General features: G+C 36.0%; 1 protein-coding gene across 1 annotated transcript in view; it reads right to left on the reverse strand.

Annotated features, from left to right (window-relative positions):
* Positions 1-14,176, reverse strand: part of LOC126967010 (tyrosine-protein phosphatase non-receptor type 9-like) — a 100,454-nt gene that overhangs the window by 15,241 nt on the left and 71,037 nt on the right. Inside the window, exons 6-10 of the mRNA XM_050811310.1 lie at positions 11,229-11,341; positions 10,839-10,962; positions 8,938-9,014; positions 3,197-3,392; positions 2,299-2,462 (exon numbers count right to left, since the gene is read on the reverse strand). Coding sequence (XP_050667267.1) covers positions 2,299-2,462; positions 3,197-3,392; positions 8,938-9,014; positions 10,839-10,962; positions 11,229-11,341 — 674 coding nt within the window. The remainder of the gene's footprint in view (positions 1-2,298; positions 2,463-3,196; positions 3,393-8,937; positions 9,015-10,838; positions 10,963-11,228; positions 11,342-14,176) is intronic.

Raw genomic sequence — 14,176 nt, forward strand, 5'->3', positions numbered from 1 at the left:
TAGTCTGGCCATAAATACTGTTACAATTAAAAATAAACAAAATATTACGATTGAAATTCGAATCTGTAATTTTTATATGCCTGTTCATAGAGTTCTCTCATTATGGCTCCAATACATTGTCCTATATTTGCCACATTAAAAAGAGAACTAAGAAAAACTAGAAGAGTAAATAAAATGATAAAAGGTTTTCAATTGTGCGCAATCACGAAGAAACTACTGGATAGATTTCAATTAAGTCGGAGGACTTAATTGAAATTATTAAATAAAAGTTTATTTTTAAGACACCCCGGCCCTCTAGCCCTTATACAAACAAAAAATATTGCGATATCTTCATTTAATATAAAGTTATTTAAGTTGTAACAAACACTTATTTTTATTAGCACTAAGTCATGTGTGTACACAGACGATGTCGCGGGTATCAGCTAGTATACGATATATTTAAATCTAAGAGATAGGAGTAACTGATGAAATTACAGACACAATACTCATATAATATATAAATTTACGCCGAAGTTGCATTTATAACTTGTAGCCAATAATATAATTGTTTCCATATTAGCGAATAATATAAATGTTTATACACTACATTTACGAAATTATTGACACTAAATCCCTATAGTAAAAAAGATAAAAACCACTTACTACTATATCTACTATAGTAACGACTAACGTATCGTAAGCAACTTAGGGCGTCACACCGCCCTATCTTTATCTTCCAACAGAAATAAACAAGTGAGTGAAACTTTCTTAACAAGAATGAGCCTATTGGACAGTTAGTATAAGTGCTTTACTGTAACTATATTGGGAGGAATATTAAAACGTTTAATAGAACAATTCCGCTGACATAACCTCTTCCATAAATCATAAATGAAAAGACTATGCAGTACAGCCGACACGATTCGATCACAATTGTAATTCTCCCCAGTACCAAAGAATATATAATAGTACAAGCCTGTACCCGAACTAAAACCTATAAACGACAACACGTAATTTATGAGGCAATAGATGGAAGTGATCACTTTCCACTAAGGAAGATCTATTGATGACTGAAATTGTTCTCCTACTTTATTCCAACACGATAACATTTGGCTAATGGACTTGGGTTTCATGCATTTTATAAAAAAAAATTACGTTTAAGTTTCTTTTCTTAGTATAGGTTTTTGAATTTATTACTGGATAGTAAGAAAATACATAAATATTAAATAAGGTAAGAAAAAACAATACTTATATAACGAATTTAATCGAGAATGTTTATTCCCGGGCACGTGTAAGGTCCGTACTGTTTACTTCGCCCACACACACTTCAATATCACAGCCCACTCCAGGTATTAAGGCGTACATCAAATTAATATTTCCGTGAAAGCTTTTCCATTTAAATTTCCCGATACACGAGTGGCATTACGCCAAGCTAATTATATTGAGGAACAGTTACTGTATTTCATGTGAAATTTACAAATTTACCTCAAAGCAATTTATATTTAGAATAGCCAAACAGTGTATTATGATGGTATAAAGGTAATAAACGTTCGTGAATACAACACTATACACGAACAATGTGATATTTATTTCTGGCCGTATTATTATCATTAATAAGATTACTTATTTGGAGAAAAAAATTGCCTACAATTAATAATTATAAAAATATTAAGAATCAAAACTAAAATAAAAAAGCAATTATAAATTTAAATAAATGAAAAAACAGGTCGTGAGGTTCTTTCTGCAAATCACAAACGCAAATATAGATTTCTAAATGAAACCCGCAACAGACAAACCGAGGGAAGCTTGAAGCTGTACGATATATGAGGAGCCTTGGACAAAAAAGAAACGCTTTGAGGAAAGAGAGCCAGACTCAGAACGAGATTAAGGAGAACAGTGCGGATGGCCTACAAGTGGCACAAGAGAATGTACTACACTACAACTTAGTGACGTCAAGAGCTGCTCTAAGGTGCCAACAGCTTTATCATTCTTGGCGGATAGTAGCAAGCTCTTCATCGACGTTGACGGCGAGATCTAACTCAACTCTGATTTGTTCTTTGTTCTTTTGATTTTTATGATAGAAGTGACGAATCGAGACAAACATATTAAAATATAAAACTTTTATCAAATGGAACTGTTGCTAAAATAACCTAATGTTTATTATAGGCAATTAGTGTAGCACAACTCGGGGACCGCGCAATAAAGTGATTGTTATAAAATTAATTGGTGATTTTTTTGGTGTCTGCCTGCTATAGTTAACCAGCATAGATATAACGCTGCTCTGCCCATTGGTCCTGCGAGCCGCTTCAATAAATATATTACCCTGGGTACATATAAATGCGTTCTTCTGTTTGTAGCCATCGACGTAATTGGCGTTGATGTAGTCTGTGGTGGGGTCGTCGGGATCCGTCTGCGAGAGCACGACGCGCGAGTGGTCGTAACACAGCACGTCCGTGTACCGGTTCTTGGAGAGGTTGGTGGCCAGTCTGTGGTGTGAGTAAATAATAAATGTAGTAATGTGATCAACTGTACAATCACGCAGACTTGTACAATTTATATATTTAGTTTTATTGATGGAAATTAAAGTGGATTCAATTGGATTTACATTGAATGACGTGATAATTAGTAGCATACTAAGTTTCAAAGATGGCATTTTGATATTTACGTACATACATAGATAGAATCACACATGCTTTCGAGATGGATGTGCAAAAATTACAGGCCTGCATATTAGCCAGAGTATACTTCCTTTTCCATGCATTTAGAGAGTATCATGTACCAAATTTTTGGGATATCCGTGGGCGGTCACCTCTTCCGATCACATAAGTTTCTTGCCAGTTTGCCCCCTCTCATATAATAAAAAAAACTAACAATAATGGAATACGATTGGAATAAAACGGAGTTGTTCAAGTCATAATATTTTAAAGCGATCTCAGCGGCAGAGTAGAGGTGTTCTTGTGTTATAGTTCCGGTTTAAAATACATTTTAAGTGTCAGGTTGGCAGCAAAAGTTGCATGCTAATGTGACATAGAAGTTAACATATTAGAATCATTTAGGTTTATTGCTCAGGCTAGCATTCTCAGACCTAAAAATCTCCTTATTGATCGTGACATGTAAAATGCTGATAGCAGCATTTTTGAGGTAATATTAAACAAAAACAAGCATTTGATTGGTATATTTCAAGTGTCCGTGTGTATCGGGTCACTCCACTGGTACTCACTTGGCGTGGTGGAAGGTCCCGTGCGGCGGCCGCGCGCGGATCATCTCGTACTCGTCGACCAGTCCGCGGCGCCCCAGTCGCTGGAGGCGGGCCAGCAGGGCGGCCGGGGTCTCGCCCGGGCCGCCGCCGCCGCCCTCCTCGTCCGACAGCCCGGGGGACACCTCGCCCGACGACCAGGCACCGCGACCGCCGCGACCTGCTCGACAATACATGGCTAAATAAAAACTTGTGTCCGAGATTATGTACGCGCGAAAAAAGTTATTTCTTCGAGGTAGCATAATAACGAACTTTTTTATTGAAGTAAGCGTTACTTTGCGGAAATCCATAATTATATAAATGATTTAAATTTTCATTAGTGTAAATTCCGCCAATATTTGTCTTTAAACAATACGACACGTGTTTCGCCTCTACACAAGATATCCTCAGGACGTGTTATCTCGCCAAAATCTGGCACGAGACTCGAAATGTCGAAATGTCTCGTGTAGAGGCGAAACACATGTCGAATTGTTTAAAGACAAATATTGGCGGAATTAACACTAAAGAAAACTCAAATCACTTATATTAGGTCCTTACATATGTAAATGACGTATTTCGTACTGGCCACTTTAATCACGATGTTCTCCTCTTTGGTAAGGAATTCCAAATTCAAATTTGTACAGCTATTTACTCATGTATTTGTGCTTCGATAAAAGCCATTCATTTGTTTTTTTCTGTTTGCGTCACTCATTTTACAAAATGGAAAATTTAAAGTATCGCATTATTTACGAGTACGAGTTCCGCCGTGGCACTAGTGCTGCGGAAACGACTCGAAGGGTGAATGATGTGTATGGCGGTCATGTTGCAAAAGAAAACACAGTTCGTTTTTGGTTCCAACGTTTTCGTTCTGAAAATTTCCACCTGCAGAACAAGCCCCGTGGACGGCCTGAGACCCAAGTTGATAATGAAGTATTGAAGGCTATTGTGGAAGCGGATCCATCGCAAACCACGTCCGAGTTAGCTGCAGGCTGCGGTGTTAGTGATAAAACTGTTTTAATTCACTTGAAGCAAATTGGGAAGATTAAAAAGCTTGAAAGGTGGGTACCTCACGAATTGGCTGAAGCAAACCGGCAAACGCGCGACTGCTGCGTTACATTACTGAACCGGCACAATAATGAAGGTATTTTAAACCGAATCATTGCCTGTGATGAAAAATGGATTCTTTACGATAATCGGAAGCGCTCAGCGCAATGGTTGGATCCTGGCCAGCCAGCCAAATCCTGCCCCAATTGAAAATTAACCCCAAAAAAGTTACTTGTAAGCGTTTGGTGGACTAGTGCCGGTATTGTTCATTGCAGTTTTCTCAAATCTGGCCAGACTATTACGGCTGATGTCTATTGTCAGCAATTGCAAACCATGATGGAAAAGCTAGCGGCTAAACAACCTAGGGTGGTCAATCGCTCCACGCCACTGCTACTTCACGACAACGCTAGACCACACACTGCACAACAGACCAGCTACCAAATTAGAAGAACTTCAATTGGAATGTCTAAGACATCCTCCGTACTCCCCGGACCTTGCTCCAACAGATTACCATTTTTTTCGAAATTTGGACAACTTCTTGCAAGGGAAAAAATTTAACTCTGATGGGGCAGTCCAAATCGCCTTCACAGATTTTATTGATTCCCGTCCGACTGGTTTTTTTAGTAAAAGGATCAATGAACTATCTATGAGATGGCAAAAGTGCATAGAAAACAATGATTCATACTTTGATTAATTAAATGTAATATATTTAAAAATATTCGACTTTTTGTTCCTCCCATACAAAACGCCAATTTCATATGTAAGAACCTAATATAAATAACGAACTGACAAGCACCACTGCAGGAAGACAACTAAAGTCTAAAATACTTATTTTGGTAAATAGGTAAATATCCCTCGAAATTGGGATCATGATTAAGGTGTATGCACACTAGACCGAACCACACAAGAGTACAATAATACATAGGCATGCACGTGGCAATTACAATAACTTACTTCCTGTTATTGCGTAACAAATAATTTAAATAAGGAACTATATAAAATTACATCGTTTCACGCCTGTATTCCTGAAGGGTTAAGCAGAGGTGTAATTTTTTAATTCACACTTAACTTGAGTGAGCCTCCACATTTCTAAACACCGGGCTCCTACTGAGAAATTTCTTACGAAAAACCATATTATTTTTGTCCGGCCCGGGAATGGAATACTACCTACTACTATTAATGGGAGGACGGTCTAAGATATCCATTTTTGACTAAATTTATCCGTGAAGAACAATATTGGGTAATACATTTTTTTATGTTAAGAAGGGACGAGACAAGCTGGACGTTGAGTGGATGGTAATTGATACGTCCTGCCTATTACAATACAGTGCCGCTCAAGAGTTTTGAAAAACCCAAAAATATTGAGCAGAACTACAATTGCAGTAGTCAGTCACCTTGAAGACATAAGATGTTAAGTCTCATTTGCCCAGTAATTTCACTAGCTACAGCGCCCTTCAGACCGGAACACAATGATGCTTATACATTACTGCTTCACGGCACAAAAACTGCGCAAGGGAACCTCTCAGTAAATAACAAATTTGTATTTATTTTCAATGTCAGCTGAAGAAAATTTCAAATAATCCTACATTGGAATGCATAGGTAATAATTTATCAAAAATATGAACATATTTCATTTTTAACCTAAATGCACAAAATAACATAGTTTCATAATTAAATTAGAATTACATATATATTTTTATTGGGTAATACATAACTAAAGTAAATACGAATTTGAAATGCTTTTCAATGTCAGCTATAGAAAATGCAACTATCAGACATGACTCGACGAATGCTAAGCCAAGATGATGATTCTATGTGCAGTTAAGGGTAAAATAACGAATAGTTTACATATTTGTTTACTATTACATGTTTAAATATTTGTATAACATTATTATCAGTCTCATATATACCTGCCGGTAGAATATAATTATAGTCTCATTCACGGTCATTGCAGGTTGCATAAAAAATGTAGTGATAGTAAAAATTTCGAACCATAACTTGGTTATAGGCGATAATAGAAAATATTTACCATTACATGAATTGTTTTCGTTAAACGGAGAGTGATAAGTAAATTCAATACAGAACACGCCCGAGATGTAAAATATATTCGATAGCCAACACACAAGCATAGCGATAAACATAATATGCAATATAACTAGTTTATGTCGACATCACCATAATACTTTATTACGCACCAACATACAGTAAGTGACATCTTACTCGTGAATTTAATATGAGATATACTAAAAATTTATGTTTTATGGAAGAGGAGGACAAACGAGCATACGGGTCACCTGATGATAAGTTATCACTGCCGCCCACATTATCTTGCAACACCAGAGAAATCACAGGAGCGTTGCCCACCTATAAGAAAATGTACGCGCTTTTTTTGAAGGTACCCATGTCGTATCGCCCTGGAATCACCGCACATGGAAGCTCACTCCACAGTTTGGTTGTACGTGGAAGAAAATTCCTTGAAAACCGCGTGTGTGGGGGATAAATTGGAAGGTTCAATTTACCCCATTCCGCGACCTTCTCGAGAGAGGACTCGATAGAAGAAACAAGTTTCTCACGGCACTGGTTGACGTTTTCCCGAGAGAGACCTGCATGGCCCGTGTATACGGCATCACCAGTGCTGTCGTCTGCATAGCAATGTATGTTGGAGGTGTCCAACATATCATTGATATGCAGAAGAAACAGCGTGGGAGATAGCACACAGCCTTGGGGCACTCCAGCGTTCACGGGCTTGGGATTCGAGCAAAAACCATCGACAACGACTTGTATGCTGCACCCAGTGAGGAAGGTGGAGGTCCACTTGCATAAGCTCTCGCGAAGCCCAAATTATGGGAGTTATGAAGTTATGATTAGCTATGAAGGAGTCACTGAGCCATACTTTTGTGGAAAAGGTATCAAAACATCGGCACAAGTGTATCAAGATACCGTTATTGGGAAGGTAGTGATGCCCCTAAACAACACCATGTTCAATAACCAGTTTTAGAGAGTACGGCTTGCTCTAAACGGTATGATACCTAATTTGTAGTCCCTAAAACAATCCGTACGATTTGCAGTGAAGAATTTTTCCATGGAAAGAGTGCGTGCTTCTATTGATAACTGGCCTCAACGTTAAAGTACTGTATTGCAGCCAACTACTACTACTACTACTTTTTTTATGTTAATGTATTAAACACGCTGTAAAAGTAATAAATATTATATGCAATAGATTTTTTTTTCTTTGTTTCAGTATTTATGCCAAGACTAGGCTTATCTACACATTTTACAATAACAAATACTTGAACCCTTCTATTTCGTTTATCTTCCTAACTATTACGTACCGGATTTATCGACATTTGTAAGCATTTAATTCGAGACTTTAAACTAAACAAAAATAGTAAAAATATAAACAATATCCACATCAAAATAAATTGTCTTAATATTGTAACATGCCACATGCCAATTTCATATTTTGAATGTTATCATTGTCAAAAAAGGTTCTATACGAGTGCAGAAAATTGTTAGATGCATTTTGAAGGTTGACGTAAACCAATGATATTTAAATATTATAGATATGTCATAGTGCATATTCACTAAAGTGCTCACTAAACAAGCTTTTTAACAAAAATGTTTATTTAGCTTGTTCTATCTTTTTGGGTAATGTTTAATAATTGAAATTTTTACACAATTCCAGTGACAGATAAAGCTCATATTTGGTGCACACCTTAAGATCTCATGACAATATTCCATATTACATTCAGTAGGTATGATCATAATAAAAAAGAAAAGTTAAAAGTTTTATTGAAATAAAAACGATAAAGATGTAGAAGATAATATTATACTAAAAAATAATTGAATGAGTAATAAATTCTTAGAACTAAATAATAAAACCAATTAAATAATACCATTTATTAGTAAAAACGAAAAGTAGGTACTGTGCGGCAGCGGTAATAAGCTACCCCTGGTTTTCAGTAGCCCCAACATTATAGACTCCTGGAGTAGCAGAGTAGCATAATATTGCAGGGTCAAGCAAACATCAAATGAGGAAATGAGACAATGTAATCACACGTGTCTCCCAGATATTACGACCCTTAGTTTGCCATCGTCCTGACATTACTGGCTTACTCGTAGTGTCTTCGTACAAACACTTACATTATTCTTTATTCACTCGACTTTGTTCATTATCATCATCATTTCAGCCGGAAGACCTCCACTTAGGGACAAAGGTCTCCCCCAAAGCACGCCATGACGATCGGTCCTGCGCTGGCCTCATCCAACCTACTCTCGCGATCTTGACCAGATGTGGGGGGCCTACGAACACTACGCCTTCCGGTACGTGGTCGCGATTAGAGGACTTTACTGCCGTCGTGCTATGTGCCCTGCCCACTGCTGTGCATGTGGGATCGTACCAGAATAGCACCACCCCATCTCCTCCTGTGGGTGTTGTAAAAGGCGACTAAGGGATTCAAAGAACGGAGAATGGGCGACAGCACCATTCTTAAAAGCACCAACATCTACTGCGATCGCCAACCCGCCTGCCAAGCGTCGCGAATATGGCAGAAAACCCCCCTTAATGGCAGACAGAATAAATGTGTTTTGTCAATCTACTTTCATACTTCTTCTCTGCATAACCCTAAAGCCTTAAAATTCCCTTTTAAGTAACTATCACAATGAATACAATGTATACTTACTTATTAAATCTATTTCATCTTCGTCACCCGAATGTACATGATTGCCTTTCACGTCTCCATTGTAGCCGTGTGTATGTCTGTGGAACAACAAATAAAATATATTAAAGAATAGTTCATTTGAATATTGCGGTTACATATTTTGAAAAGGGTGGCTCGCGATATGAACAATAACAGAGCTGGCATGCTGGGCTCCAGTAAAAATTGTAAAGTACAGAAATTCGCAAGTACTGAATACAGATTGTTTGAGTTACAAAGAGCCCCTTATATTTGATAAAGATTGACGTTTTCACAGTATACCAGTTGAATTAGTCTTAACAAGTTGAAATGGGAAGTTACAGGCAATTGAAGGTAACTGTTTCCCAAGTATATGCCAGAACTGTAAATACGTCAATTCTATTAATACATGTTGTATGTGTGATCCAAAAAAAAAATTATTAATTTTTAAGTATCAACCGGCAATTGAATAGTTTAACCTGCCTGCCATATTAAGCAAGCCCAAATATTACGTGAGATAAGTAAAAACTGACGCTCGCAAGACACACTCATTTGCTTCTATGACGTCACCAACACTCCACGATTTATATTTCTAATAACTTAAGTATGTACTTGTATGTGAACTTTCACATTCGCCACTTTTAGCCATTGCATGGGATTAAAGTCACTACAAAGTGGAGGAGACACGACGAGCAACCTCAGAACAAGTAAACGGAGAAACTAACATAGAAGGACTGGTTTATGAACTGCACAATTTATGCCATACTTTTTAAGTATTAAAGAAGAGTGTAAGAACCTACATTTTTTATACAACATTCAAATCAAATCAAAATCTCTTTATTCATTTAGGTCAAACAAATGATACTTATGAATGTCAAAAGTTAAATGTACTTCTTACCACTGTTTTAAATTAGCATTTACAGCTTCTTCGTTTTACAAATTATAATTAATCTATTTAAAGTGCAAATATTATTTCTTCAAACAAGTATAAGAATATTTAACAGTTTGTGAAAGCAGCTCGTTTAAACGATCTTACAAATTATCCTTATTTTTATTAAATTTTAAAATATGTTATTATCACACTATACTATGAAACTTCAGTCAGCTGCTATCATCATTACCATTGTTGGTGCAAATTTATCCAAAATAACAGCAAAAATGGACTAAACTCGGTAGACTAGAGGTGTCAAATAAATTAACTGTATGAAGCGACCACCTAGAATCATACATTCTGAATTTGAATGATTCAGGCGAGCTATGCCACTATACTGTGGTGGAAGGATGGAGACCGACCTATGCGAAACATACCGGTAACCGGAATCAGCGAAATGCGTATCCGCTGCTTTATGCCAGTTTTCCGTGCGGGTATTAATAATTATCAACTGTTGATCTGCGCTAGTCGAGGAACTTATTTCCACGTACAAACAAGCTGTGGAATGAGCTTCCTTGTCCGGTAATTCCAGGACGATACGACACGATTTGCCGTCAACGAACGTGATTCATGTGGTGTTGAAGGACAGTGGAGGCTCTTCCATAAAAAAAGAGTAAACCGTGGAGAAAGACAATTAAGTGAGATTAAAAATATGTAGGACCTTAGAGGCCTTTAAGACCACCTCTAAGCAATTTCATAGAAAAAATTTGCAATTTGCAAATTTGCATTTGAAATAAATACGATGTTAAAAATCATTGCCATTGTCACGGTGTAAACAGTGACGTTAACCGTGTGACATTTTGAATAGTATTTGGAAGGTTATGTAAGGATAACAAATCAACAAAGAATCGAGTGATAACAAGTGTCCCACAAGGTGCTGTCTTAGGACCCAACCTACTCCTAATATATATTTCCTTGCAGTGTCTGAAAATAAAATTAATGTATTCCTTTATAATATACAAATTGAGGTGAATACCGCAGCGGGCTGGGGTCGCAGGTGTAAGGCAGCTCCCCGGATATGTGCATGATGTCGTCAGCGTCCTTATGCCGCGTCACCCGGTCGCTTGTCATGTCCCGCGTCACCGACTGGTCTATCATACCTGTTAATGTTATATTATGATAATTTATAATACACACCAAAGGCTACTAATTAAATCTACAATAATTTCTGGCTTTCTTTCAATAGTTTCTGTATTGATTTGATTTGAATATATTTTGATTTTTAGGAATAAATTTCCTTAAAAACCGTACTGTCAACAGTCCGAATTTGAAGTCAGGAATCAAGTATCAGAGGTATTGGACATTCAAAACCGTAGAAAAAAAATAGTAGAGACAATATTTTTACATGATATTTAAAAACACATACCATTTTGTGGTTTTATCGGTGGTATGTGGTTGCTTATGACATAGTCGTCTATGACTTCACCCAATTTTGAAGTTTGAAGATTGTTCGTGTAACAATTTCTGCAGTGTTCCAACCTGGGAATGGAATAGATTATTATTAAGTAATATATAAAATATGGAAAAACAAAAACAACGACAACTACATAGACGATTCTCGCAAAAAAAAAAAACGGCGTCATATTATGTATTTCAAAGAATAAAAATTGTGGGTACGAAGTACTTTTATCTAATCTAATTTCGTTGATATGACAATGATATATTTTATAGTATCGTTTGGACGTTCATTCACTCGGCCCTATCTATGTTGTCGATACGAAGTAAAGAAATGGTTCATTCATAAAAAGTTACGATGGTATATGGGTATTAAACTGTAGTCTGTGTGTCAGCTTTTGAATATTTTACCAAAAGGAGACGCTGTTTTCATGTACAAAACAAGACGTAGCGGTTTAATCCAGCAGGTGTTTATTTCATTGATGTAAAACATCGAATCTGATGCTCATTGAAATAATAAAACCCAATAAAAAATAAAAGCTGCAAATAAAATATTGACTTACATAAGTAAATAATAAATTTAATAAAATAAATACATATTTTTAAAATTGAAAACAATATAATAACTTATAATGTTATCTATTGTCCTCTCTTCAGTACATAGTCTTGGTTAAAATATAAAATATTGTAAATCCATTATAAGAAGTAAGTTCTACAATAGTATTATTATAACTTAATTTAATTTGATGACGGTATTAAGTAAATAAATAAAGATCATACAGACTAGAAAATCAGAAAAACGATGGGCTTCTGTTACAATGCCAATAAGCAAATATTATTGCCTGTGAGGATTGACGTAGTCAAACAAACGTAAGTACATCGTCGTTAATAACAGAGGCCGCGTTTACACGAAATAGAATCCACGTAAATAAAATGAGAGGCGCACTGAACACGGCCGAACAACCCAGTAGGTAGCCGTTTAATTATTCACCTCTTACTAATTAAACTCGAACGGTGTGATAAATAAGCAAATTTTTACCGTGAATTGCCAAAATCCGTGTTGAGCTTCTACATACAGGGTGGCCGAGAAGTTGACGTCCAAAGCTAAAATTTGAAAGCCTCATGGTGATGAGTATCCGAATCACCCCATGTATGTTCTACGATTTTGTGTAGTTTAGGAGATTTTTTTCCCCTTTTATCCGCTTTTTTCACCTAATTGTGGTTTTGAACTTTTTTCTAATTGTTTTGAACACTTTTAGTTAATTTTATTGTTGATAATTATTAACTACAGTTGCAATAGCCGCATAAGAAACTATGAATAGTTTAGACAGTGCGGAACTAGTTTAGAATTGAGTCGTAAGTTCAAGATAACTGCTCCAGCTAAATTCATGAAAATGTTCAAGGTATCAAAATAAAAAGGGGAGCCTATGGCTTCTAACTATTTTTAAAAACTTCCCAGAACATTGGCCAATAAAATGAGCCAAATTCAAATTTTAGCTTTGGACGTCAACTTCTCGGCAACCCAGTATATATATGCCTATAATCGCTTCAAATAGCTCTTTTTACTTTTTTTAATATTATGTCAAAATGTTTAAGTGGGACGCTACTATAAATGGATATTAATATAAATGTTATGTAAATATAATATCCGCTAATATTAAGCAATTAAAAATATTAATAAGGAATAAATTTCAACACAAAACTTTACATGTTAATTTTATTCACAATTACTCTTTGCCCGTTGCTAATGTTGCTGCAATTTAAAAGGGCTGCCAACAGAACAACTATTACAATAGAATGCGTTCTCTCTACGTTGAGTTCTAAATTACTGAACTTTTAATGACATGAACTTATGTATGCGCCTCGTTAGCCTACTTTTTTGTGATATTCTTCGGAGTAAATAGAATTCACTTGAAATATTCGCAATTCGAAAAATGATAATGAAAATAAAAAACTGCTCGTTTTAATATATATTAATAAAATCACTCTTATACGTCATTTACCGCGTTACCCGCATCTTGACAGCGCGAAGTAGTTGTGAACAGCCCAGCGAAACTCTCTTAAGAAAAAAGCGATTCACTAGATTGTATGGAACGTGCAGTCAATGATAGATTGACAGATGACGGCTATAATCTTGTAAAAAACGGAGACAGCCGAAATCCACTACGTTTTAGGCATCTGTTCGCTTTCGAACTTAGCCAGATTATACTTCGTCGCCAATCGCCATACTGTAATTACTACTTTTTCAAACGTATATCAAATCACTGCACGTTTCATACAATCGAGTGATTTATTACGTAGTATATACATACTCAATGGTTGTGAAATAAATGCGTTCTTTGGTCCCGTTTTGTATAGTTATCATAAATGATTTAGAAATGTATTTTATAAAATTTGCACGTCATAAATGTGGCAAACATGTACTTAATAATATTTATCTACACCCATGCTTTAAATCCTCTATTAAAGATTCTGAAACCGTTAGCTTATTGCCAACATTAAAACACCCAATGTTCTAATAACCATTACATCATCCAAAAGAGTGTTGTAATGTTGTACTGAATTTCATAACAACACTCCTATGTTTTTTTTATACCTTCATGCGCAGAGTCTCAACAGACAGCCACATTCTTATTGCTCGATGCGTGGTATCTGTATGAATTTCAAAAAAAGAACATTTTCGTTTACTCGCGCTCCACACTCCCAGAACGTCGCGTGCCGTAAAAAAAAGTAGGTTATTCGAATCCCCGCCATTTTTCTTCGATATTTTTATTGTTTTGTTTACAAAAAATGAGCGATTCATTTTAAACGCTGCAAAAGAACATTATATTCGAGTGAATTTTAATTATTGCACTATACAAAATGTAAATTACTACTAAATTAAATAATTGTTTCATTAATACTTAGTTTATTTGTATA

Source organism: Leptidea sinapis, chromosome 12 (assembly GCF_905404315.1).
Source record: "Leptidea sinapis chromosome 12, ilLepSina1.1, whole genome shotgun sequence".
NCBI classification, from domain to species: Eukaryota; Metazoa; Arthropoda; class Insecta; order Lepidoptera; family Pieridae; genus Leptidea; species Leptidea sinapis.